Source organism: Tachyglossus aculeatus, chromosome 3, assembly GCF_015852505.1.
Source record: "Tachyglossus aculeatus isolate mTacAcu1 chromosome 3, mTacAcu1.pri, whole genome shotgun sequence".
In the NCBI taxonomy this organism is placed as follows: Eukaryota; Metazoa; Chordata; class Mammalia; order Monotremata; family Tachyglossidae; genus Tachyglossus; species Tachyglossus aculeatus.
The window spans coordinates 109,612,887-109,640,367 of NC_052068.1; the positions used below are offsets into that span (position 1 = coordinate 109,612,887).

Sequence of the window (27,481 nt, forward strand, 5' to 3'; positions counted from 1 at the left end):
GAAGAGAGCTAGCTTGGTGGATGTGGGGAGGGAGGGCATTCCAGGCCAGGGGGATGACGTGGGTCAGTGGTCGACGGCGGGACAGGCGAGAACGAGGCACGGTGAGGAGATTAGCGGCAGAGGAGCGGAGGGTGCGTGCTGGGCTGTAGAAGGAGAGAAGGGAGGTAAGGTAGGAGGGGGCGAGGTGATGGAGAGCCTTGAAGCCGAGGGTGAGGAATTTCTTCCTGATGCGTAGGTTGACTGGTAGCCACTGGAGATTTTTGTGGAGGGGAGTAACATGCCCAGAGCGTTTCTGGACAAAGGCAATCCGGACAGCTGCGTGAAATATTGATTGAAGTGGGGAGAGACAAGAGGATGGGAGATCGGAGAGGAGGCTGATACAGTAGTCCAGATGGGATAGGATGAGAGCTTGAATGAGCAGGGTAGCAGTTTGGATGGAGAGGAAAGGGCGGATCTTGGCAATGTTGCAGAGCTGAGACTGGCAGGTTTTGGTGGCGGCTTGTATGTGAGGGGTGAACGAGAGAGTGGAGTCGAGGATGACACCAAGGTTGTGGGCTTCTGAGACGGGAAGCATGGTAGTGCCAACAATGATGGGAACGTCAGGTAGAGGGCAGGGTTTAGGGGGGAAGACAAGGAGTTCAGTCTTGGACATGTTGAGTTTTAGGTGGCGGGCAGACATCCAGATGGAGATGTCCTGAAGGCAGGAGGAGATGCGAGCCTGGAGGGAGGGGGAGAGATCAGGGGCAGAGATGTAGATTTGGGTATCATCAGCGTAGAGATAATAGTTGAAGCCGTGGGAGCGAATGAGGTCACCAAGGGAGTGAGTGTAGATCGAGAACAGAAGGGGACCAAGAACTGAACCTTGAGGAACCCCCACAGTAAGGGGATGGGAGGGGGAGGAGGAGCCTGCAAAAGAGACTGAGAATGAACGACCGGAGGGATAAGAGTAGAACCAGGAGAGGACGGAGTCAGTGAAGCCAAGGTTGGATAGCGTGTTGAGGAGAAGGGGGTGGTCCACAGTGTCGAAGGCAGCAGTTAATAAAAGTTAACTGATGAAGTACTACTCTAGGGTTATTTTACCTACTTCTGCAGTGGAGATTCAATAGGAGGTGCATTGCATAAAATTCCAAAGAACAGTGCTTCAAAAATCAGTTACAGTACCAGGATTGTTATTGTTACAGAACTTCGAAATCTTATTTTACCTGGTAAATGGACTTAAAGGACAGAACAATTTACACTATAATGACCTAGCTATAAAGGTGGAAAAAAGACGAAAATTAGAATTAGATCTAGAATGAAATAAATTGAAAAATGGCATTGGAGTTTGAAGTTAGGTTGATGGAAAGATTTCAATGGAACACATTTGAAGAGGTTGAAATAAAGCTGTCTTTATTGGTCATAGAAAAATTTCAAGATAAAATTCATTTACAAACCTCCCATGTCCACAATCGCACTGTCACTAGGTAACTGGGATTTCTGTTGTCAAAGCAACCTGATCCAGATTCTAGGAATGTGGGTGGCATGGTTGGTGGTGAAGAGTTTAGGAAAACAGAAGCAGGACCAGGCCAGAAAACATCTAATTTGAGCAATAACTGAAAAATGTTTTATTTTAGAATAACTACATGAGATGACACTGACTCTACTACCTGCTGTGGAACATACACTGGTAACACAGTTCTTGTTTCAGGCGGTGTTCTCAGACTTAAAAGTGTAGTTGTTTCAGATTTCTCTTTCAGAAGGAGAACTCTGCAAACCTGAGGTGGACATGTTTTGGTTTGTGAACTCCTCGTGAAGATTGTAAATTGCTCTTGAACTTGGCTGTCAATTCTGAAATGGTGTCTCTGTAGTGTTGCTAGTCTAAAAATCCTTATGGTTACTTGGACTTCCCCTGCTACAATGTTTTAGCATTCTTCCCCCAGTGTAGCCACTTCACTGACTAAGCCTACCCTGGTATCCCAACTTGAATACATTGAGTTGCTTGATGGGGTTGTCTTAAAGTTTGCCACCTATCCGTTGTTGTTTTCTTTCTTACTCCTAACCTTGGTGGTCTCAGGCCACTCCCAGAGTCCAGAGAAGCAGGCCAGCAATCAGGGAAAAGGAAAGAGAATAAAGAGATTGGTTAATCCTTTCCTGTTGTCTATTAACTGTCCACCAATGATCCCCAAGGTGAGCTGTTTTCATTTTCGTTCATGGTATTTGTTAAGCACTGTCTATGTGTTCAACATAGTTCTATGTGCTGCGTTAGATATGACTGAATTAGGTTGGACACAGTCTCTATCCCACATGGGGCTCACAGTGTATGTAGGAGGGCAAACAGGAGAACTGGGGCATGGAGAAATTACGTGACTTGTCCAAGGTCATACAGCAAGCATTTGGAAGACCTGTGATTGAAATCCAGGTCCTCTGACTCCAATGACCATGCTCTTTCCACTGGCCATGTTGCTTTGCTAATAATAATGATAATAATGATAAACAAATATTATCTATTGATAACTTACAGGGTGCAGAGCACTGTACTAGGTGCTCAGGAGAATACAATATAATAGAGTTTCAAGACACATTCTCCCAGGTTTGTATCACTGCATATTTGAAATCTTTCTTTTGTCCACCTGTTTACACTCCTTGCATTTGATTCCCTCATGTTTAGATTAGGTCTTCTCTGGTCTGGTGCCTTGCCCAAGGCTGCCCAGGACCACAGATTCCAAAATTGTTCCCAACAAGGTGGCCAGGTGTCTTGTATACAAGGAAGTCCAGTTTTTGATTAGCCTGTCCTTCACCCTGTACAGAAAAAGAACCCATTTGCTGCTGACCTTGGTAGCTCCAACCTCACAGACCTGGAAAGGAAATGTGAGAGGAATGAACCAATGTGGAAGCAGTCAGGAGTTCCTCTGGCATAACTCTTTTGGTTGATGGGAAATCTGCAGTTTGGCGATATGGTTCATGTGACATCATCACAATACCCAATGTGCCCAAGGCAACATCCATCTTCTTGAGAAGTAGCATGGCCTAGTGGAAAGTGCAAAACCCTGGGAGTCAGAAGATCTGGGTTGGAATGCCGGCTTTGCCAATTGCTTTCTTTGTTATCTTGGGCAAGTCACTTGATTTATCTCTGTCTCGGTTTCCTCAACTGAAACATGGGGATTAAATATCTATTCTCCTGGCTCCTTTCACTGCTAGCCCCATATAGGACAGGGACTGTGCCCATTAACTTGTATCTACCCCAGTGCTTAGAAGAGTTCTTGACACACCGTAAGTGCTTAACATACCATAATCATCATCTCCTTATCCGGAATTCACTACATCTAGCAGTGGCTACCCTGCCTCAGTTGAACAGAGGTGATCTAGGACCCTTTTCCGAGGATTTTTGAGCGCAGGAACTATTACTACCAACTTTGTTGTATTGTACTCTCTCAAGCACTTAGTATAGTGCTCTGCACAGAGTAAGTACTGAATAAATATGATTGGTTGATTGTTACCGCTAATGTAGAGGGGCTTAACATCTTCATAGTGATTCCACCAACTCATGGAGGCCTCTGTGTTGGTGTAACTCATTACACAGCCTGGCATTATTCTGACCTCTGTGGCCAGCCTTTGACGTGAGGATATGGGAGACTCAGCTGGGGAAACTTATTCTCTGCCAATATGAATATGAACCAATTCAGTGGGGAGGGCCCCTCTTAGGGACCAGATAATAATCATCATTGTTGTATTTGATATGGGCTTACTAAGTGTCAAGCACTGAACTGAGCACTGCGATAGGTGGCATTCAGCCAGACTGGTTCCGGAGCCAGGTGGACTCGGGGCCCAAATGTCCAGCCTGCCTCTTACAGGATCTAGAAGCAAGGGGATAATAATAATAATAATAATAATAATAATAATAATAATAATAATAATAATAATAATAATAGTATTTGTTAAGTGCTTACCATGTGCCAGGCACTGTACTAAGCAAATACTGGGTCAAGCACTCCAGAACTATAGCCCTGCCAAGACTGAAAGCATGATCTTGCCTAGCCTGGCCCAGCTTTAGATATATCCCTGTAGTGTTATCTTAAGGTGCACAGAGGCAGTGTGGTCTACTGGGATTCAGGGAACTAGGGTTCTGCAGTTCCAGGCCAGCCCGGCGATTTGATTGCTGTGTAACCTGGCATGTCAGTTAACCTCTCTGGGCCTTCTTAAATAGGAATAAAATATGTCTTCTTCATCTCTCTTAGATTGTAGTACAGGTACTGGGTTTGATTTTAGGACATAGCTTAGGACAGTGTTTGGCACATAGATGTTTAGTAATAATAATAATGATGATAATGATCACTAGTAACATCAGCTCATGCCTATTTCCCTTGGCTACATCAGTTGTAAAACACATATCTCAGTCTTGATCTTTCTTTCTTGGTTATGGGAGAAGATAAGTAATATTCGGTATTTTGGAAATTCTTAGGGGCAAGATGTAATGATTAGGAAATGGACAGGAACACCTTAAAAATTAAAAAAAAATTAAAGGGCAAAGGGATAGCAGCTAGTTGCATTTTTTTATCATTGTGAAGTGTTTATATATTAAAAGACAATTCGAGAATGCATTCTGAGAAATACAATTTTAAAGGTTCTTCTCTAACATTTGACATTGTTGAGAACAGTGGTAATAAAATCACACTTAGGTAACTCCAATAGATCTGATAATGCTTTCAGGAGTCTCAACTGCAGGATTTAATTCAGACATTAGACATGAAACATATCTAAAGGAGATTAAACAGGCAAGGTGGTTAGATCCTTCGGTTTCTTCCAGTTCATTCCTTCCAGTGCCTTTCCATGGATCCATAGTAACAAAGGAATATATTTAAAAGTAAATTTACAAATATCTGCTAGAAAATAGCTTCCCCCTTCCATATCTAACCAAAAATCTGAGAAAAATAAAGTAATGGTGTTTTTAAGACTCAAATGGAGAAATTGAGGAAAATTTCTGACACATGGTTCAGACTACCAATAACATGAAATATTACAACAGTTTATAAACTTAAAAAGAATAATCCCATAAATAAACTATTTGCTCCATTAAATAACTAGCTGTGCTTTAATCTTCCATCTGCAAGCAATTATCTCAGACAGAAATCTGTTATATAACTTAATTTTCATTAACATTTGATAAAAATGATAAAAACTTCAATAAACTTAATAAAAACTTCAATACATAAATTAGAATGAATGTTTACTACTACAACCACTGGAAGGAGGTAAACAAAAGTCACTAAATGTTGATCCCTCAGTAGTGCATACTTTTTGATCTTATCCACTCACCTCAAGGAAGGCAAAAGAAGGATTCCTCCCTGAATTCTAGATTTACTCTGTTGATCAATTAAGCTGAGAAGCTGGGTAATCTCCCAGACTGCGGTGAGTGCGTCCCTAGCTGTAGAGGCAACATACCATTTTAAGCATAAGATCTGTACTTCATTCCAAGCACAGCTAACAGTTGTATAACATATATTAAAAATCTTTGATTCCCGTTTTGGTCAGAGCTGATGCTTGGTATGGTGGCAGACTGATGTTACTTGTCAATGTAGTGACAATGCTAAGCACTGGAACTTCACTTTTGAAAAATAAATGACCTTCTTTAACAACTCCAAAGGATTTGTATTCAATTGCAGCACTCTGTGAAACTTCTTACATATGGGGTGTAACTTCCCCTGAAAGACTGAATCAAGGCATTGTATGATTGCCACTAAGAAGCTTACTGAGTATCTTTTTCTATTTAGAATAACATTGCTTTTAACTCATTACTCTGTAAAAGTCATTTCAAAGAAATGTAGGTGTAGCATTGACCCTTCATTCTTGTTGCTTCTTAATTAGCATAGTATCTTCTACTTCAGTTGAATATATAGAGCTATCCCAGGTGTTGTCTACAGTGATGTAAAAGTCAATGGGAGGACAAGGTTTGGTTGAGAAGATAAGGAGTTCTGTTTTGGACATGGAAAGTTCGATGGCAAGACAACCTAGTAAAGATGTCTTGAGTACAGGAGGAAATGCAAAACCGCAGAGAGGGAGAGAGATCAGAGCTGGGGAAACAGATTTGGGAATCATCCACATAGGGATGGTAGTTGAAGCCAGTGGAGCGAATGAGGTCTCCTACGGAGTGGGTGTAGATGAAGAATAGAAGGAGAAATAGAATTGAAACTAGAGGGACAGCCTCAATTAGGGGGAGAGAGGCAGAGGAGGTGTCCACAAAAGAGACTGAGAACGAGGCACCTGAGAGATAGAGGGAGAATCAGGGCAGGATAGTGTCAATGAAGCCGAAGAGAATGGGAAGATCGACACTGTTGATTGTAGCTGAAAGGCAGAGGAGGATTAGGATGGGATAGAGGCTGTTGAATTTGAAAAGAAGGAGATCATTTGTGATCTTTGAGAGAGAGGTGAAGGGAAGGGAAGCCAGATTGGAGGGGGTCAAAGAGGGAATTGGAGAAGAGGAACTTGAAACAGTGGTTGTATGCAATATGATCAAGGAATTTGGAAAGGAAAGGAGATGGGGTGATAACTGGAGGGAGCAGTGGATTAAGGGAGGGTTTTTCTAGGATGGGAAGACATGAATAAACATATTTGAAAGCAGTGGAGAAGAAGATATTGGAGAGTGAGCAGTTGAAGTGTCAGTCAGGGAGAGAAGAAAGGAGGAGGTGGTGCAAAGGGATGGGGTCAGATGTGCCAGTGGAGGGAATGGATTTTGAGGGAAAGCAGGAGATCTCTCCTCTTGAGATACTGCTGAGAAAGATTGATGATGAGGGGGGAGGGGGGAGGGACTGAGGAGCATCAGGGGAGTTCCACCGTAAGCAAACCCTCCAAAACCTCAAATCCCTTGGAGGGGTGGGGTCTCCCCAGCCCCAGGGAGATAATGTTTTCAGAAAGATCAGATGCGCCCACATCATCTTTATCGTCGATGGGGTTTATTGAACAATTGCTGTTTGCAGACCATGACACTAAGCACTTGGGAGAGTCCAACAAAAGAGAGTCGGTAAAGCCATTCCCTGCCCGGAAGGAGCCCCAGGTACTTAGGCGAAGAAGAAGTTTAAGGGAAATCACATTTTTCTCGATACAATAGGTAGCCAGGTCGTTAAGGGTAAGGGATTGGGGAGGCAGGGAGAGGAGGGAGTTAAAAGTCTGGAATAAATGCTGAGGGCAATGGGCATGGGTGTCAATAAGGAATTAGAAATTATCTTGCCGGGCAGAGTTAAAGCACAGAAGGATGAACTTGAGGTGGACGACATCGGCCTGATATCTAGATTTCCTCCAACAGTGCTCTGTGACTCTGCTCTATGGCTCATACACAGATGTGTTGCAAGTGAACTGTGGGTATTTCAGGGCTATGGGATAGTGGTATGAGATTTATTGATTGATTGATTCATTCTATTGCATTTATTAAGTGATTAGTGTGTGCAGAGCACTGTACTAAGCGCTTTGGAAGTACAAGTTGGCAACATATAGAGACAGTCCCTAGCCAACAATGGGCTCACAGTCCAGAGGGAGGAGACAGACAACATAACAAAACATGTTGACACGTGCCGAAATGGTCAGAATAAATACAATTATAGCTATATGCACATCATTAACAAAATAAGTAGAATAGTAAACATGTACAAGTAAAATAAATAGAGTAATACATCTGTACATATATATACAAGTGCTGTGGGGAGGGAAAGAAGGGAGGGAAGAGGGAGGGATGGAGAGGAGGAGAGGAAAAAGGGAGCTCAGTTTGGGAAGGCCTCCTAGAAGAGGTGATCTCTCAGTAAGGCTTTGAAGGGAGGAAGAGAGCTAGCTTGGCAGATATGTGGAGGGAGTGAATTCCAGGATAGGGGAAGGATGTGGGCCGGAGGTCGACGGCAGGACAGGCGAGAATGAGGCACAGTGAGGAGGTTAGGGGCAGAGGAGCAGAGGGAACGGATCGGGCTGTAGAAGGAGAGAGGGGAGGTGAGGTAGGAGGGGGAGAGGTGATAGAGAGCCTTGAAGCTGAAAGTGAGGAGTTTTTGCTTGATTCGTAAGTTGACTTGCAACCACTGGAGATTTTTGAGGAAGGGAGTGACATGCCCAGAACGTTTCTATACAGAGATAATCCGGGAAGCAGAGTGAAGTATAGACTTAAGCGGGGAGGGACAGAAGGATGGGAGATCAGAGAGGAGGATGAAGCAGTAATCCAGTTGGGATAGGATGAGAGATTAAACCAGCAATGTAGCAGTTTTGATGGAGAGGAAAGCGGGGATCTTGGTGATGTTGTGGTAAGGCTGGCAGGTTGTGGTGACAGATTGGATGTGTGTGGTGAATGACAGAATGGAGTCGAGGATGACACCAAGGTTGTGGGCTTGTGAGATGGGAAGGATGGTAGTGCAGTCTACAGTGATGGAAAAGTCAGGGAGAGGACAGGGGCTTGGAGGGAAGATAAGGAGTTCACTCTTGGACATATTGAGTTTTAAATGGTGGGCAGGCATCCAGATGGAGATGTCCTGGAGGCAGGAGGAGATAGAGCCTGGAGGGAGGGAGAGAGAACTGGGGTAGAGATGTAGATTTGGGTGTCATCAGCGTAGAGATTAGAGTTGAAGCCGTGGGAGTGAATGAGTTCACCAAGGGAGTGATTGTAGATAGAGAACAGAAGGAGACCAAGAGCTGACCCTTGAGGACCCCTACAGTCAGGGAGCGGGAGTGGGAGGAGGAGCCCTCAAAGGAGACTGAGAAAGAATGGCTGAAGAGATAAGAGGAGAACCAGGAGAGGACGGAGTCTGTAAAGCCAAGCTTGGATACCCTGTAGAGGAGAAAGGGGTGATCCACAATGTCGAAGGCATCTGAGAGGTCGAGGAGAATTAGGATAGATTTGGCCATTGGATTTGGCCAAAAGGAGGTCATTGGTGACCTTGACAGTGCAGTTTTGGTGGAGTGTAGAGGACGGAAGCCAGATTGGAGGGGGTCAAGGAAAGAGTTGGCGTTGAGGAATTCGAGGCAGCAAGTGTAGATGACTCGTTCTAGGAGTTTGGAAAGGAAGGGTAGGAGGGAGATTGGGCGATAACTAGAAGGGGCAGAGGGGTTAAGAGAGTTTCATTTTAGGATGGGGGAGACGTGGGCATGTTTGAAAGCAGAGGGGAAGGAACCAGTGGAGAGTAAGCAGTTGAAGATGAAAGTTAAGGAGGAGGGAAGGGGTGAGAGTTTTCATGAGATGTGAGGACATAGGGTCTGAAGCACAGGTCGATGGAGTAGCTCTTGAGACGAGAGAGGAGATCTCATCTGAAGATACTGGTGGGAGGGATGGGAGAGTAGTGGAGAGGGTTGAGAGCAGAAGGGATGGAGAAGGGGGAGGGATGACTTTGGGAAGCTCAGATCTGATGGAGTTAATTTTACTAATGAGATAGGAGCCCAGACGGTTGCGGGTGAGGGATGGAGGTGGGGAAGGAATAGGGAGCCTGAGAAGGGAGTTAAATGTACGGAACAGCTGACGGGGATGATGGGAATGGGAGTCAATAATGGAGGAAAAATAGTTTTGCCTGGCAGAGAAGAGGGCAGATTTAAGGCAGGAAATGATAAACTTGAAGTGAACAAGTTTGGCTTGGTGTTCTGACTTTCGTCAGCAGCGTTCAGCAGCTCGAGCACTTGAGCGAAGGAGGCAGATAGTGGCAGTGATCCAAGGCTGTGTGTCAGTGGTGCGAGAGCGGCGCAGGGACGGGGGAGCAAGTAAGCTGAGTTGAGTAGAGAGGGTGGAGTTGAGAACAGTAATCTGCTCATCAAGAGTGGGTAGAGAGCATAGGGAGGCGAGGTGGGTTGTGATGCGCTGAGAAAGATGGATGGGGTCGAGAGAGTAGATGTCTCTGTGAGGCAGTAGTATAAGATTTACGGGGGGAGGATTGTGAGTGAGGACACAGGTGAGAAGGTTTTGATCAGAGAGAGGGATTTCAGCGTTGGTGAGGGTGGAGATAGTGCAACGGTAGGAGATGATGAGGTCGAGGGTGTGACCAGGTTGGTGAGTAGGTGAGGTGGGGTGGAGCATGAGTTTGGCAGCATCAAGGAGAGATGGAAGGCAGGTGGCAGAGAAGTCAGCAAGGACATCCATGTGGATGTTTAAGTCTCCGAGGATCAGAGTGGGCATGGAAAAGGAGAGAAAGAAGGTGAGAAAGGAGTCAAAATCGTTAAATAAATTGGAGGTGATGCGAAGGGGGAGGTAGATGATGGCTACAAGAATCTGGAGGGGACGGTAGAAGTGAATAATATGGGCTTCAAAGGAGGGGAAGGAAAGGGAAGTGGGAGGAGGGATAGTGCAAAAGCGATATTGTGGTGCGAGAAAGAAGCCGACACTTCCTCCTTTTCCGGTGAATCTTGTGGAGTGGGAGAATCAATCAATCAATCAATCAATCATATGTATTCAGCGCTTATTGAGTGCAGAAAACTGTACTAAGCGCTTGGGAAGTACAAGTTGGCAACATATAGAGACAGTCCCTACCCAACAGTGGGCTCAGTCTAAAAGGGGGAGACAGAAAAAAACAAACATACTGACAAAATAAAATAAATAGAATAGATATGTACAAGTAAAATAAATAAATAAATAAAATAAATAATTGAATGAATAAATAAATAAATAGAGTAATAAATATGTACAAACATATATACATATATACAGGTGCTGGGGGGAAGGGAAGGAGGTAAGATGGGGGGGATGGAGATGGGGAAGAGGGGGAGATGAAGGAAGGAGCTCAGTCTGGGAAGGCCTCCTGGAGGAGGTGAGCTCTCAGTAGGGCCTTGAAGGGAGGAAGAGAGGTAGCTTGGCGGATGGGCAGAGGGAGGGCATTCCAGGCCCGGGGGATGACGTGGGCCGGGGGTCGATGGCGGGACAGGCGAGAACGAGGTACAGTGGGGAGATTAGCGGCAGAGGAGCGGAGGGTGCGGGGTGGGCTGTAGAAGGAGAGAAAGGAGGTGAGGTAGAAGGGGGCGAGGTGATGGAGAGCCTTGAAGCCCAGGGTGAGGAGTTTCTGCCTGATGCGCAGATTGATTGGTAGCCATTGAAGATTTTTGAGGAGGGGAGTAACATGCCCAGAGCGTTTCTGGACAAAGACAATCCGGGCAGCAGCATGAAGTATGGATTGAAGTGGGGAGAGACACGAGGATGGGAGATCAGAGATAAGACTGATGCAGTAGTCCAGACGTGATAGGATGAGACCTTGAATGAGCAGGGTAGCTGTATGGATGGAGAGGAAAGGGCGGATCCTGGCAACGTTGCGGAGCTGAGACCGGCAGGTTTTGGTGATGGCTTGGATGTGAGGGGTGAATAAGAGAGCGGAGTCGAGGATGACACCAAGGTTGCAGACTTGTGAGATGGGAAGGATGGTAGTGCCGTCAACAGAGATGGAAAAGTCAGGGAGAGGGCAGGGTTTGGAAGGGAAGACAAGGAGTTCCGTTTTGGACATATTGAGTTTTAGGTGGCGGGCAGACATCCAGATGGAGATGTCCTGAAGGCAGGAGGAGATGAGAGCCTGGAGAGAGGGGGAGAGAGCAGGGTCAGAGATGTAGATCTGGGTGTTATCAGCATAGAGACGATAGTTGAAGCCGTGGGAGCGAATGAGGTCACCAAGGGAGTGAATGTAGATCGAGAACAGAAGGGGACCAAGCACTGAACCTTGGGGAACCCCCAAAGTAAGGGGATGGGAAGGGGAGGAGGAGCCTGCAAAAGAGACTGAGAATGAACGACCGGAGAGATCAGAGGAGAACCAGGAGAGGACAGAGTCTGTGAAGCCAAGGTCAGATAGCGTATTGAGGAGAAGGGGGTGGTCCACAGTGTCGAAGGCAGCCGAGAGGTCGAGGAGGATTAGGATGGAGTATGAGCCGTTGGATTTGGCAAGCAGGAGGTCATTGTTGACCTTTGAGAGGGCAGTTTCCGTGGAATATAGGGGACGGAACCCAGACTGGAGGGAGTCGAGGAGAGAATTGGTGCTGAGGAATTCGAGGCAGCACATGTAGACAACTCGTTCAAGGAGTTTGGAAAGGAATGGTAGGAGGGATATGGGGCAATAACTAGAAGGTGAGGTGGGGTCAAGAGAGGGGTTTTTTAGGATGGGAGAGGCATGTACATGTTTGAAGGCAGAGGGGAAGGAACAAGTGAAGAGTGATAGGTTGAAGATGGAAGTTAAGGAGGGGAGAAGGGATGGAGGGAGAGATTTCATGAGATGAGGGGAAATGGGGTCAGAAGCACAGGTGGCCGGAGTAGCACTTGAGAGGAGTTAGGAGACCTCCTCTGAGGATACTGCTGGGAAGGATGGGAGAGTAGCAGAGAGTGATGAGAGCCGGGGGGTTGGAGAAGGGGGGGAAGTGATTTTGGGGAGGTCGGACCTGATGAATTTAATTTTGTTAATAAAGTAGGAGGCCAGATCGTTGGGGGTGAGGGAAGGCGGAGGGGGAGGAAACGGGGGTCTGAGAAGGGAGTTGAATGTACGGAAGAGCTGGCAGGGGTGATGGGCATGGGTGTCAATGAGGGAGGAGAAATAGTTTTGTCTGGCAGAGGAGAGGGCTGAGTTAAGACAGGAAAGGATAAACTTGAAGTGAACGAGATTGGCATGGTGTTTAGACTTTCGCCAGCAGCATTCGGCAGCTCGAGCATAAGAGCGAAGGAGGCGGACAGTGGCAGTGATCCAGGGCTGTGGGTTAGTTGTACGAGAGCGGTGAAGGGAAAGGGGAACGAGTGAGTCTAGCTGAGTAGAAAGGTAGAGTTGAGAGCAGTAATCTGATCATCAATACTGGGTAGAGAGGAGAGGGCAGCGAGGTGGGGTGTGAGGCGCTCCAAAAGATGGATGGGGTCAAGAGAGCGAAGATCTCTATGAGGGAGTAATATGGATTTACAGGGGAAAGGAGTGTGAGTGAGGAGGCAGGTGAGAAGATTATGATCAGAGAGAGGGATTTCAGAGTTGGTGAGGGTGGACACAGTGCAGCGATAGGAGATGATGAGGTCGAGGGTATGACCAAGTTGGTGAGTGGGTGTGTTGGGGAAAAGAAGAGGACTCTGGAGAGAGCAGCAGAAGAGACCGTGTCATCCGCATTGAGCCGAGTTTCGGTTAGGGCGAGGAGGAGGAGAGATCTGGAAAATAAGAGGTTAAGGATGAAAAAGAGTTTACCCATAATGGAGTGGAGGTGACAAAGGCCACACCTGGCAGCAGATCTGGAGGGAGGGGGAAGGGTGTTTGGGGTGGGGAGGGTTTGTATTGGAATGAGTTGGCAGGGCCTGGGCAAGGAGAGGGGGAAGAGGGATGGCGATGAGAAAGGAAAACTGGAATGGGGGTGGGGAGAAGGGGAGGGAGGGGGTTTTAAGGGAGGGGTTGAGGTTTGGAGATGGTACAGAGGGATTCTGGGGAGGGGATGAGGGGTAGAGGTGGGGACGGGGGAAAGGGAGGGAAAGAGTTGGGTGGGAGAGGGGAAGGGGAAGGTAAGGACTGCCAGGGGCAGATAGGAGCAGGGGAATTGATAGTTCATGGTGAGGTCAGCAAGGTAAATTACAGCACAGCGATTAGTTAACAATTAACAATTAACATGCAGTAGCAATAATGCAGTAGCAATAATAAAATAAGCAGATGACATCATGGAGAGCAGTTAACATTTAACATGCGATGGCAATAAGAAAATAAGCTGATGATCACATCATAGAGGGCAGTTAACAATTAACATGCAGAAGCAACCATAAAATAGGTAGATGATGCCCACGGCAGAAGGATGAATTTTTCATGGGTCAGTCAAATGAAATCAAAAGGCTAATGGCAAGGAGAGTCCAGAGTGAATGAGTTAAATTCAGTAGAGAGGGAGATTTTGAAGGTGTCTATTTGGTCATCATGGGACGGTAGTTTCTGTGTGTAGGCTAAAGGGGGCATGATAATTGGAGAAAATTGGGCAAAGACAAAACACTGGAGATTTCTATTGGGGAACTGGACGGATTTGTTCGTATGAAGTGTGTGGGAGAGTAGCCAGTTGAAAACACTATGGACAGATAAAGAGATTTCACCTTTGGTAAGGGTACAGTTTTTACAGTGACTAGAGTTGATGAGATCAAATGTGTGTCCAAATGTGTGTCAATGAGTGAGTGAGCTGAGGTGGAACAGTAGGTGAGTAGAGTTTAGGAATGATAGAAAGCTGGCAGTAGAAAGTTTGTCAGGAACATCAATGTAGATTTTGAATTCCCCGAGGATCAGTGTAGGGGTGGAAAAAAGAGAAGGAGTGTGAGAAAGGGATCTCAATGGTTCAGAAAGTTGGAGATGGGGAAGATCTTTTTCCTGGGCAATGTTCGTTTGTACATGATGCTTTGTGGCCTCTTGGTGGACAGATCTAAGTGTCCTTAGGCAGGTCTCTATCGTAAGTGATGGTAGGTGGTGTGCACAGGATGAGGCCTCTTCAGGGAGAGATCTCAGGATTCTTGGGCAGGGGGTACAGATGAGTGGGTAGATTTTTTGGTTGTTGGTTTTGTGTGAAAAATTTTCACCCAGTCCTTGTTGGGCACATGAGCACCCAGGCTGTGTGCACGTGTGTAACTGTGTTTGTGTACAGATGGTTGTCTGTGAGGGTGTAGATCAATGTGTGGAGGTGTGTTTGTGTGACCAGAAGTTGAAGAAATTTCTATGTGGGAGTCATGGATTGGGGTGCTGTGATTATTTCATTCCCCCAGCAAGCTTAGTTCCTATAAAGGTGATAACATATAGTGTGGTGGGAAAAATGTGGGTTCAATAATGATAAACACTAATAGCAAAGTGACGGTAAAATGAAACTCTTTATCCCTTTGCAGAATTTGTATGATTGGCTAACTTCACTACTTTCCCAGTCTCCTTAACTTGCTTCTGAACACTGAGAACCTAGACACCATATATATCATGCTATGATCACCTCCTTGATCCTTGACCAAACAAGCTACCCAAGTTCATTCTGAGAATATGTTCATAGGGAAGACCTGGACTCTGAAAAAGATGCTACTTATTATTTTCCTGAACGGAGAAGACATATTTTGGGCCCAGATATTTCTGTACTTACATTGCAAAAAAAAATGTGATTGAGGGAAGGCAATCAGTCACTCCTAACTGAATTCATCCTTTTGGGTTTCTCCACCTCCATGAATTTCAGGTCATCCTGTTAATGATTTTCCTTGTAGTACACCTAATAACCTTGATAGGAAGCTCCCTCTTGGTGTTGGTCTCCACTGTGGACCCTGCCCTTCAAATCCCCATTTACCTTTTCCTCAGGAGCCTGTCCCTTATGGATATTGGCTACACCACTGTCATACCCCAAATGCTCACCAATTTCCTGTCCAACGGTAAAGGTATTTCCCTTGATGGATGTGCAGCCCAGATGTATTTTGCCTTCTTTTTCGGTTCCGCAGAATGTGGGATCCTGACAACGATGGCTTGTGACAGACATGCCACCAGCTGTGATCTGCTCCACTATTCACTCATCATGAACCGAAGGTTCTGTCTGAAGCTGCCCTTGTCTTCCTGGCTATCAGTGATTCCCGTAGCAACAATACAGACTGCAATGATGTTTTCATTGCCCTTCTGTGGGCCTAATGTAATTAACCATTTCTTCTGTGATAGCCCTCCTCTCTTAGACCTGGTGTGCACGGACAAATTCACGCTTGAGATATACAGTGTAGCCATGACTGTTATCGACCTTATGCTTCCCTTTGGAATGATTGTTGTATATTATGTCTGCATCCTCATCACCATCCTGAAGATGTCCTCCACCGAGAGCTATCACAAAGCCTTCTCCACCTCCTAATCCCATGTCATTGTGGTCTCACTGTTCTTTGGGTCTGTGGGTTCACCTTATTTCCAAGTGAAAGTCTCCTACTTTACTGAGACGAAGAAGCTGTTTTCTCTCTCCTATTTAGTCTTCACTCATGCTAAATCCCTTGATCTACAGTCTGAGGAATCAAGAGGTTAAAGCTTCTCTTAAGAGAATTCTGTGTAAAACGTATCTCCCCAGGATCTGAGAGGTGACTTTTTAAATAATAATAATAATAATAATAATAATAATAATAGCATTCGTTAAGCATTTACTATGTGCAAAGCACTGTTCTAAGTGCTGGGGAGGTAACAAGGTGATTTTATTGAGGTATAAACTCAATGACTTTGCTCAGGCACTATTATTTGGTACCTTCCCATCTATATCATTTGCTGAGTGCTCACTGTATGCACGGAATATTCTGGGCTCTTGGGAAGACCATGGAGAAATGTCAGAGGCCCGTTCCTTGTTCTCAGAATTAAAATAGACAACAACAGTAAGAACTCAGTCTAGGAAGAAATGAAATACCAAAACATCAACATGTAAAGTTGGGCATTTTCTCCATGAATTAATGGTATTGATTGAGGGCTTACTGTTTGCAGAGCATGAAGACAATCTTTTGTAGCATTACAGAATTACTGATATGTATTAATGTTCTATTGTTTTATTTTAAAAGTTTGAAGAGAAGATCAGAAAAGAATATTTAGGAGTTCCTGGAATTTGAAGGTTAGATTGATTTTTCATTTTACAGACAAGTTCCTGCTGCTCCTGATCCACTCCTATTTCCAGGATCACTACCCCGTTCTTCTAAGGAATTCTCCCCTATTCGTATTTAAACAGATGTTGCCCATGTGTGTAAATCCAATTATGGGTTTAGGTTTTGAAGCAAAACCATAATTGAAGTGACATCTAGTAATTGCCTGTATGCAACAGAGCTCAAGGAGAGTATTCTTCTAATTCCAAAATTAAAAAAACTCATTAAATAGTGACATCTAGAGCTACCATTTATTCAGTTCCTTTGATCAGACTTTTTAATAGTACTAAGTGCTTACTGTGAGTTAGGCACTGTATTAAGTACTGGGGTCGATGCGAGCTAATCCGGTTTTGCATAGTCCATGTCCCACGTGGGGCTAACAGTCTTAATCCCCATTTTACAGATGAGAACCTGAGGCACAGGGAAGTGAAGTGGCTTGTCCAAGGTCACACAGCAGACAAGTGGTGGAGTTGAGATTAGAAACCAGGTCCTTCTGCCTCCCAGGCCCATGGTTTATCCACTAGGTCACACTGCTTCCCAATTCAGTTTATTTAGACCAGGCTGTGCATATCATGTTTTAGGTGGGGTTAACATTTGGTAGATTAAAATATAATGGAAGGTAAACTTGACCCTTTAGAAGGTGTTTCATGAACAACAGTAAGAAATTCAAGAGGGAATAGAGGAAAGTAACACCCTTATAGAAAGAGCCTGGACAGATAATCAAGTCTCACGTGGGCCTCACAGTCAGAGGAGAGAGAACAGGTGTTGAATCCCTATTTTGCAGAAGCACAGAGAAGGTCACAGTAACTAAATGTGTAGAATTGAGATTAGAACACAGGTTCTTTGACTCCCAGACCCATGCCCTTTGAACTTTGATATGCTGCTACCTATAATGAAAATTCTTCTTTGGCTTGGGGGCTTGGTTTAGGAATTCACATGTTGATATATTAGTTTAAGAGTTGTGGTCCCCTCCTTTTTTCAGGCTGAGTATCAGCGGGTTAAGCTTACCAGTAAAAAAGGAGAGCAGCTTGTCCATACCACCTCAGTGAAGCCTTGGCCAGAGAATACCTGAGGATACCAGATCCAAAGTTCACGGTTATGACAATGAGGTGGGAGGAGCAGATGGTGCAGACATTGTGGCCCGAAAGACAGAGGGATGATTTTGACATAGTACAGAAGTGTCAACTGGAAAGGAACCATTACAATCAGCATAGTCACATCTTATGGCAGAAGCTCAACTTCAGTACTGATGCAAGCCACAGAAAAAAATTGTTAACTTTATCCAAATCACAAAGGGCTGTTTAGAGACTCAATATATTTGCTCTATCTGAGCTGGTTAAATATGGCTACATAACAAGAGCAGTCGCATGGCCTAGTGGAGGGAGTGTGGGCCTGGAATTCTGAAGCACCTGGGTTCTAAACCCAGCTCTGCAACTCATCTTCTTGTGTAACCTTGGGCTGGCTATTTCTCTTCTTGATATATTAGTTCTCACATCTGAAACCCATTGTTGGGTAGGGATTGTCTCTATTTGTTTCTGAATTGTACTTTCCAAGTGCTTAGTACAGTTCTCTGCACACCCTAAGTGCTCAATAAATACGATTGAATGAATAAATGAATGAAAAAGATAGTGATTAGCCCAATGTGGGACATTAATTGGGTCCGACCTGATTAGTTTGTATCTACACCTATGCTTAGTACAGTGCCTGGAACATAGTAAATGCTTAGAAAATACCATAAAAAATCATATGCCATCATTGTCAGGAGGACAAATTCTGTAGCACCTAGAAAAATCGAAGTATACAGCAGAGATGCACAAACAGGGAAAGCAATAGTTCTGTTCTGTGTCCAGAGGTTCACCAGCATTCTGGGGAGAGTAACTATGGGCAACAGATTTCTAAGGGAAGGTATATGGGGATGTGGAGTGTTTGATTGGCCTTGGTTTTATTCCTGCAGTGATAGTCATGTAAATGACCAAGAATAACCCAAAAAGATGGCCCTGCAGTTTAGGGACACTGGAAAACTCCCATGAGAATAAATTCCATGGTATTTATTAAATGCTCATTATGTGCCAATCACTGTTCTATGAGCTGAGGTAGATACAAGATTATTGGGTTGGACACAGTCCCTTGTTCCACGTAGAGTTCACAGGATTAATCTCCATTTTACTGATGAGGGAACTAAGGCACAGAGAAATGAAGTGTCTTGCCCAAGGTCACACAGCAGAGAAGTAATAGAGTCATGACCTCTGACTCCCAGGCCCACGTTCTATCTGTATTTCATCTGCAAAATGGAACAGTCCAAGGTTCATACTTAGGAAAAGAATGCTTAGATTGAGAGTCAATGATAACAGAACTATTCTTAATTCTGTATTATTAACCCTTAATGCATTTCATATACTTTTTACATGCAATTCAAGGTTTCTGTCATTAAATTCATTAATAAAAGTCATGTAACTTACATATTCCTCAAGTCATCTTGGTTCATTGGAACGGTTTTACATACCCCTGGAGCAGTCATCCACTCCATCTTTCCCAAGATTTATTCAAATCACTTGGAATATTTAAGATACTTCCACACAAATTTAATGTCAGTATTTATCCACATTTTCCCAGGAACATGGGTGAAAGTTGTAAGCTCATTATGGGCAGGGAATCTTTCTGCTAAGTCTGTTGAATTGTACTCTTCCAAGCACTTATCACAGTGCTCTGCACATAGTAAGGGCTCAGTAAATGTTAATGTTAATTGTTGAGTTGATGTTAATTGTAACAGTAGGTGTTGATTTGAGTCTCATGTTTGACATGGATTAGTGTCTGATTTTTATTAACACCTGTCTCCCCCTCTACTGTATATGTTCACTTTGGGCAAGGAATACATCTACCAACTCTCCCATGTGGTTAGCACAGTGGTCTGCACACAGTAAGTGCTCAATAAATAGTAGTGGTGGTGATGATTTGGTCTACTTCAGTGTCTCCTTAGGCTTTGCTTATGCTTTGACATACACTAAATGAGTACCATAATTAGTATCCATAGAGGTTGTCTGAAATAACTCCATGAAAACTTCCCCAGTGAAGCAATACTTAAAGCAGTGCAGTTGATGAGTATTGATGATGAGGATTTTAGATGCCATATTCATATTGGCCAAATAGCTTAGACTGTAAGGTCTTTATAGTTAGGGAACATGTCTACCACCTCTCCCAAGTGCTAGTACTGTGCTTTGCACACATTAATCACTCCATAACTATGATTGAGATTAAAAATAGGAATTATAGTGAAAATGGTATTTAACCACTTATTTTGTGCCAGACACTACACATAACAGTGGGGTAGATAGAAGATAATCAGATCAGACACAGTCCCTGTTGCACGTAGGGCTCTCAGTCTTCCAGAGAGAGGATTATTGAACTCCCATTTTACAGATGAGGTAGCTGAGGCACAGAGAAGTTAATGACTTGTCCAAGGCCACACAGCAGACAAGTGGCTGCACAGGATTAGAACCCAGAACCTGTGACTACCAGACTTAGGCTCTTTCCATTAGACCATGTGGCTTTCATGTTGCTTCCATGTTGCTCCTGAATCTCTTGTCACTTGTGGTTCAGACTGCTTTCACCGTTTTCAGTCTTCGTTGGACTCAGCACAGTTCATATCCCTGCTTCTCCAAAAGGGCAAAGCTCTGCATTCTACAGGTGGGGACCAGAGTAGCTTGACTCTTGACTTTTCTGCCTGTGGTTAGTGTACATTGAACATCATTTCACATTGCTTAGTGCTTAATATAAGCTCTTAGTACACTGCTCTGCACACGGTGCTTAATAAATATGACTGAATGAATGAATGAATAAATGAATGAATCACATCTCCTCCAGACAACCTCACCTCTCAGTCCAGTAAGATAAGAAATGTCCAAGCACATCAATTGCATTATGAAAGTAACCTAAAATACTTTGTGATTGCTCTGAAAATCAATTGATTAGAGGATGGGTGTGTTAGCAGTGATCGTGTATTTCTTCCTAAGATAATGGCTTGGGCCTACAGTTGGTTGTTATTAAAACTCTTTATTAAGAAGAATTTATTCATCATTAATATTTATTGTGCTGGTAATCAGTTGCATTTATTGAGCATTTACTGTGTGCAGAGCACTGTACTAAGTGCTTGGGAGAGTCTAATATAACAATGCAGAAGAGTTCGGTACCTATATTCCCAGCCCACAGTGAGCTTACAGTCTAACGGGGACACAGACACTAATATAAATAAATGAATAAATCACCGATACATACGTAATGGCTCTGGAGATGAGGGTCAGGGAGGGATTTATAGTGGGTATAGTGCTTTCTTAGGTCTATATGAATTACATAGGGGGATCTTCAAAGTATAATTCTACCTATTTAGAGAGAACCTCAGAGAAGGGAGAAACAGGCAAAACTTCATGGTGACATAAAACTAAAGGAGGCAAATGTAAAGAAGAGAAGCCAATCAAATGGTGAGCCCGCTGTTGGTTAGGGACCGCCTCTATATGTTGTCAACTTGTACTTCCCAAGCGCTTAGTACAGTGCTGTGCACACATTAAGAGCTCAATAAATACAATTGAATGCATGAATGAATGAAATGGACCCAGGGAGATATATAAAAGAGGATAAGGACTAAACATACAATTTTTACATTTCTCCTTTTGCATGTGTACATTCTTCAAAACTCTCAAACACAAGTAAAAGTTTTGAGAACTTAGAACTGTTTGATACCTCGATTCTCCCAGTGTTTAAGGAGGCTTATTGGAATGAGGTGGGATGCAAGACCTGAAAGAGTTTACAACTTTAATAGAAGTAGCATAGGCCTCAGAGTCCGAGGACTGGTGTCCTAATCCTGGCTCTGCCACATGTCTGTTGTGTGACCGTGGGCAAGTCAGCATGGCATGGTGGATAGAGCACAGGCCTAGAAGTCAGAGGATCATGGGTTTTAATCTTGGCTCACCCGCTTCTCCGACATGTGACCTTGGGAAAGTCACTTCACTGTGCCTCAGTTATCTTACCTTAAAAATGGGGATTGATACTGTGAGCCCCACGTAGGACAGAGATTGTGCTCAACATGATTTCCTTGTATCCACCCCAATGCTTAGTACAGTGGCTGGCTCATTTTAAGCACTTAACAAATACCATTATTATTATTATTATTAAGTCACTTCTCTATATCTGTTACCTCATCTGTATTATAGGAATAAAGACTATAAGCCCCAAATGGGATATGGTTTATGGCAAAACTGATTGGCTTGCATTTACTGCTATGCTTATTAGGTCACCCGGCAAATAATAAGCACTTAACAAATACTATAAAGAAAGCAAACAAAACCAAAAGGTTCTGCCCTGGGCCATGAGACTGAGCTGGATGTCATTGCTATTCAAAATAGAGGAGGATCTAGCTCAATGTATTGGAACCCAAGAGAGTCTCACAAAACATTGGCAGGCACACCAAACAGTTCTGTTTATATAATTAAATGGTTTAGAGACATGACTCTATGAATTAGTCTAGATAAGGAACTGTCTCCCCTTTCAGGATTGCACGTGGGGAGTTTCCAATACTCTACTAGTCTTGGCTATTGAAGGCAGAGTCAAGCAGAGGTATACCATTCCATTCCTGGCTTGGGCAGTGGATTGTGCGTGGAAGGGAATCTGCTACAAGTCAAAGCTCACCTGTGCTGGGCAGCAACAGCATAGAGAGAGTTGAGGGCAGAGATTCAAGGAAGGAAGTAATGGTAAACCACATCCATATTTTTACCAAGGAAACTCTATGGACATAGTATCAGAATGATTGCAGATGGAGGTGGGGAGTTCTGGGAGAGAAGCAGCATAACTCATTGGAATGTTTACAGGCTTGGAAATCAGAGGTCATGGGTTCTAATCCCAACTCCACCACTTGTCACCTATGTGACTTTGGGCAAGTCACTTAACTTCTCTGTTCCTCAGTTACCTCATCTGTAAAATGGGGATTAAGACTGTGAACCCCATGTGGGACAACCTGGTCACCTTGTATGCCCCCAGTGCTTAGAATAGTGCTTTGCACATAGTAAGTGCTTAAGAACTATTATTATTGTTATTATCATTATTATTACTACTGTTATTATTATACGTCCATGGAGTCGCTATGGGTCGGAAATGATTTAACAACATAAGACAAATAATGAATTGTCTGCTAAGCCTGATTCAAAACATTTAGCTTAACTGATGCTTTAAAAAATGATGTTTTTGTCACAATTGTTAGGAGATATAGGAATGTTCCTATTAAACAATAGATGTGTTTTTGGTAGTAACACTAAGGACATTCTCCATATAATATTTTCCAATGTTAATAATAATAATGATAATAATGATTATTTCTATTAAGCACTTACTATGTGTCAAGCACTGTTCTATGCACTGGCACAGATAAAATCCAATCAGGTTGGACACAGTCTATATCCCACATAAGACTCACAGTCTTAAATCCTTATTTTTACAGAAGGGGTAACTGAGGCCCAGGGAAATGAAGTGACTTGTCCACGTTCACACAGCAGACAAGTGGCAGAGTCAGGATTAGAACCTAGGTCCTTCTGACTTCGCTGCCCGTGCTCTATACACTAGGCTTATTGAATTTAACATCACATTAAAGGCCATCTCCAGTGGCTACCAATCAACCTACGCATCAGGCAAGAACTCCTCACCCTCGGCTTCAAGGCTCTCCATCACCTCGCCCGCTCCTACCTCACCTCCCTTCTCTCCTTCTACAGCCCAGCCTGCACACTCCGCTCCTCTGCCAGTAATCTCCTCACCGTGCCTCGTTCTTGCCTGTCCCGCCGTCGGCCCCCGGCCCACGTCATCCCCCTGGCCTGGAATGCCCTCCCTCCGCACATCCGCCAAGCTAGCTCTCTTCCTCCCTACAAAGGCCTACTGAGAGCTCATCTCCTCCAGGAGGCCTTCCCAGACTGAGCCCTCTCCTTCCTCTCCCCTCCTCCCCCTCCTCGTCTCTCCCCGGATTACCTCCTTCCCCTCCCCACAGCACCTGTATATATATATATAGATATATATATATCTATATATATATATACACATACATATATACATATATATATTCGTACATTTTTATTACTCTATTTATTTATTTATTTTATTTGTACGTATTTATTCTAATTATTTTATTTTGTTAATATGTTTTGTTTTGTTCTCTGTCTCCCCCTTCTAGACTGTGAGCCCACTGTTGGGTAGGGACCGTCTCTATATGTTGCCAACTTGTACTTCCCAAGCGCTCAGTACAGTGCTCTGCACACAGTAAGCGCTCAATAAATACGATTGAATGAATGAATGAATGTTACTAAAAATATAATATGGTAATTTATTCCCAGTGGATTTGCTAATTAAATCAAATAGCTGTAGTTCTAATTCTTATACAGAGAGGTATAACAAGTCATCCAAAGTACAGAAAATAACATTAGGTTGTCAAAAAATTTGATGATAAAAAATTCAATGTAGACATTCCAATTGTCACCAAAATTAATCCCATTATCCCTTTCTCTCTGACTCAGATTTTGTTTCCTCCATTTTTCTGCCCCTCCTCCTAATTTTGGATTATTGGCCTGGGAATATGGGGCTGTAACTGTTCAGGTAGATCTAAACTATCGGTTTAAGTATCTAGAAACTTTAGCTCTGTCTACAACGTTCAACTCCTGCGACCAGCCACTTGGTGCTTGAAATATTTGTGAGGATTTGGATCTCAAATTGATTTTTCTTCTGAAAAAAATCATTTAAGAAATTATATCTTCCCTAAACAGATTATATATATATATATATATATATATATATATATATACATATTGTATTATATATATAGAATATATATAATTCTATTTATTTAAATTGATGCTTTTGAGGCTTGCCTACTTGCTTTGTTTTTCTTTGCTGTCCATCTTCCTGCTTCTAGACCATTGCTGAGTAAGGATTGTCTCTATTTGTTGCCGAATTGTACTTTCCAAGTGCTTAGTACAGTGCTCTGCACACAGTAAGCGCTTAATAGATATGATTGAATGAATGAATGAATGAATGAATGAAATATGATTGAATGAATGAAAGTAAAAAGAAAGTTATATAAAATATGAGAAGCCAATTTGAGCCACACTTAGTGTAGTTTATTACTTATTTACTCTTAGGCTCCTTAGTCAATTAATGATTACATTTCATTTCTGTTTACTTGCATTGGTGTCTGCCTTCCCACTCTGCCCCAAGACTGTGAGCTCCTTGTGGGTAGGGATTGTCTGTCTTTATTACTGTATTGTACTTGTCCAAGCTCTTAGTACAGTGCTCTGCACAAATTAAGTGTTCAGAAAATACGATTGAAAGAATGAATTTAACTGAGGAGCAAATAGAAGTAAAAGCAAGTTCCCACATACTGGGTGTCTGACCCCTTTTGCATGTGAAATAGGCAAAGATTTCCATTTTGAAACAATGTCACCCTGGATGGAAAAGAGTGAATGTCAAAGGCATATCTGTATTCCCTCTGGGTTATTGAAGTAACCAGAAGATGGCTACCTAGGGACCAGGAATAGAGTTTTTTTGGAATCCATGCATGATGACCCAGTAGGAAAACAGCTTCCTAGTTCAAGTACCTTTAGAATGACTGTGACAGAAATTTTTACAGGGCAACAGTCACCTCGTTGTTTCTCATACTGTATATCATGGGGTTAAGCATTAGTGTTACAGTGATGTAGAAAAGAGACAGAAATTTATCCACATCCACTGAGTGGCTTGATTCGGGCCTTAGATATGTGATAATAACAGACCCAAAGAACGAGGTGCCAACTATGAAGAACAGGTGTAGAATGCTTTGCAATTTCCCGTGCCTGAAGGTAACTTCAGGATTTTGGAGATGATTTTAATGTTGGACACGAGTACCAAGAAAAATGGGGCCGTTGCAAAGAGCAGAGCTACAGTATAGGCTGAGAATTCATTCATAGCTGTTTCCCCACAGACCAGTTGAAGTATTGGTGGGATATCACAGAAAAAAATGGTTCAGCTTGTTAGAATCACAGAAAGGCAGGGAGAATACTTGATATGCCTGCCCTATCTGGACTAGAATGCCACCGAACCAGGAACCAGCTACCATCTGGAGACATGCCTTGTCATCCATGATGGTTGAATAGTGTAGGGGGTTACAGATGGCCACATAACGATCATAGGCCATCACAGCCAGGAGGAAGCACTCCGTGGTTCTAAACATAAGAAAGAAACATATCTGGACGGCACAGGCTGAGAAAGGAATCGTTCTACTTTGTGTCCAACAGTTCGCCAGCATTCCGGGGAGAGTCACAGAAGTGTAACCCACATCTAATGACAAATTCCTAAGGAAAAAATACATAGGGGTATGGAGAGCAAAATCGGTTTTGTTTATTAAAATGATGAAGCTATTTCCTATCAGGATCATCATGTAAATGACTAAAAATGTTGCAAAAAGAAAACTCTTCAGTTAGGGAGCATTGGAGAATCCCATCAGAACAAACTCTGTCATGGTGGTGTCATGCAGAGCTTCAAGGCTCTCCATCATCTCACCCCCTCCTACCTCACCTCCCTTTTTTCCTTCTACATCCCAGTCCGCACCCTCTGCTCCTCCGCCACTAACCTCCTCGCTATGCCTCGTTCTCACCTGTATCGCCATTGACCCCCGGCCCACGTCCTCCCCCTGGCCTGGAATGCCCTCCCTTCCGCTCATCCGCCAAGCACTTCCTCCCTTCAAAGCCCTACTGAGAGCTCACCTCCTCCAGGAGGCCTTCCCAAACTAAGCTCCCTCCTTCTTTTCCCCCTACTCCCCCTCCCCATCCCCCCCACCTTACCTCCTTCCCCTCCCGACAGCACCTATATATGTATATATGTTTGTACATATTTATTACTCTATGTATTTATTTTGCTTGTACATATTTATTCCATTTATTTTATTTGGTTTATATGGTTTGTTTTGTTGTCTGTCTCCCCCTTCTAGACTGTGAGCCCGCTGTTGGGTAGGGACCGTCTCTATATGTTGCCAACGTGTACTTCCCAAGCGCTTAGTACAGTGCTCTGCACACAGTAAGCCCTCAAGAAATACGATTGAATGAATGAATGTTAGGTCTATCTTTGCTTTCACACTCAAAAGGAGGCTAATAGCCTAATTCTCACCCAGGCAACAAAGGAGAAAAAAGACATACTCCAAAAATCCTACCCTCCCATAAAATCATTTAACCTAATGCAATTAATTCCATCTCCTCTCATATGCATTTTATTGCAATTCCTGTTATTTATGTCTGTGGACTTGGATCAGTGACTTTTGGATATTTCATAATTACCTCCCCCCCCCACCCAACAACACTTATATGCATATCTTTAAATTTTGTATTATAAATTATTCACTCCTATTGATATCTGTCTCTCCTTCTAGACTGTAAGCTCATTATGGACAGGGAATGTGTCCACTGATTCTGTTGTACACTCCCAAGTGATTAGTACAGTGCTCTGCATATAATAAGTGCTCGATAAAGAACATTGATTGGTTGATTGTGTTAGCTCTCCTACTGAGGATCAGTTCATAATGCTTTGTCCTGACTTGCATTCTTTTACATTGCTATTTATAGAGATGAAACTTACAAGACAAAATCACACCATTCATTCATTCAATCGCATTTATTGAGCACTTACTGTGTGCACAGAACTGTACTAAGCGCTTGGAAAGTACAAGTTGGCAACATATAGAGATGGTCTCTACCCAACCACGGGATGACAGTCTAGAAGAGGGAGACAGACAACAAAACAAAACATATTAACAGAATAAAATAAATAGACTATGTAAATCTGTACAAGTAAAATAAATAGGGTAATAAATCTGTATAGACATATACACAGGTGATGTGGGGAGGGAAAGGAGGTAGAGGCAGGGAAGATGGGGAGGAGATCATAACCCAGCAGTCCCTTTCTTCAGGTTCTCTGGTT

General features: G+C 43.5%; 1 protein-coding gene and 1 pseudogene across 1 annotated transcript; one reads left to right on the forward strand and one right to left on the reverse strand.

Annotated features, from left to right (window-relative positions):
- Window positions 1-1,311: 1,311 nt before the first annotated feature.
- Window positions 1,312-15,750, forward strand: LOC119925401 (olfactory receptor 10A7-like). Its single transcript, XM_038743462.1, has 2 exons — window positions 1,312-1,463; window positions 15,219-15,750. The coding sequence occupies exons 1-2, from the start codon at window positions 1,312-1,314 to the stop codon at window positions 15,748-15,750; spliced, it is 684 nt and encodes a 227-aa protein (XP_038599390.1).
- A 9,407-nt stretch (window positions 15,751-25,157) lies between these two features.
- On the reverse strand, window positions 25,158-26,030 carry LOC119925402 (annotated as a pseudogene).
- Window positions 26,031-27,481: the final 1,451 nt, after the last annotated feature.

Excerpts from the sequence above, each read along its gene's own strand:
- LOC119925401 (XM_038743462.1), top strand. The coding sequence starts at position 1,312 with ATGGCATTGGAGTTTGAAGTTAGGTTGATGGAAAGATTTCAATGGAAC. Across the intron at positions 1,464-15,218 it reads CACAATCGCACTGTCACTAG|GAGCCTGTCCCTTATGGATA; the intron begins GTAACTGGGATT and ends CCTTTTCCTCAG.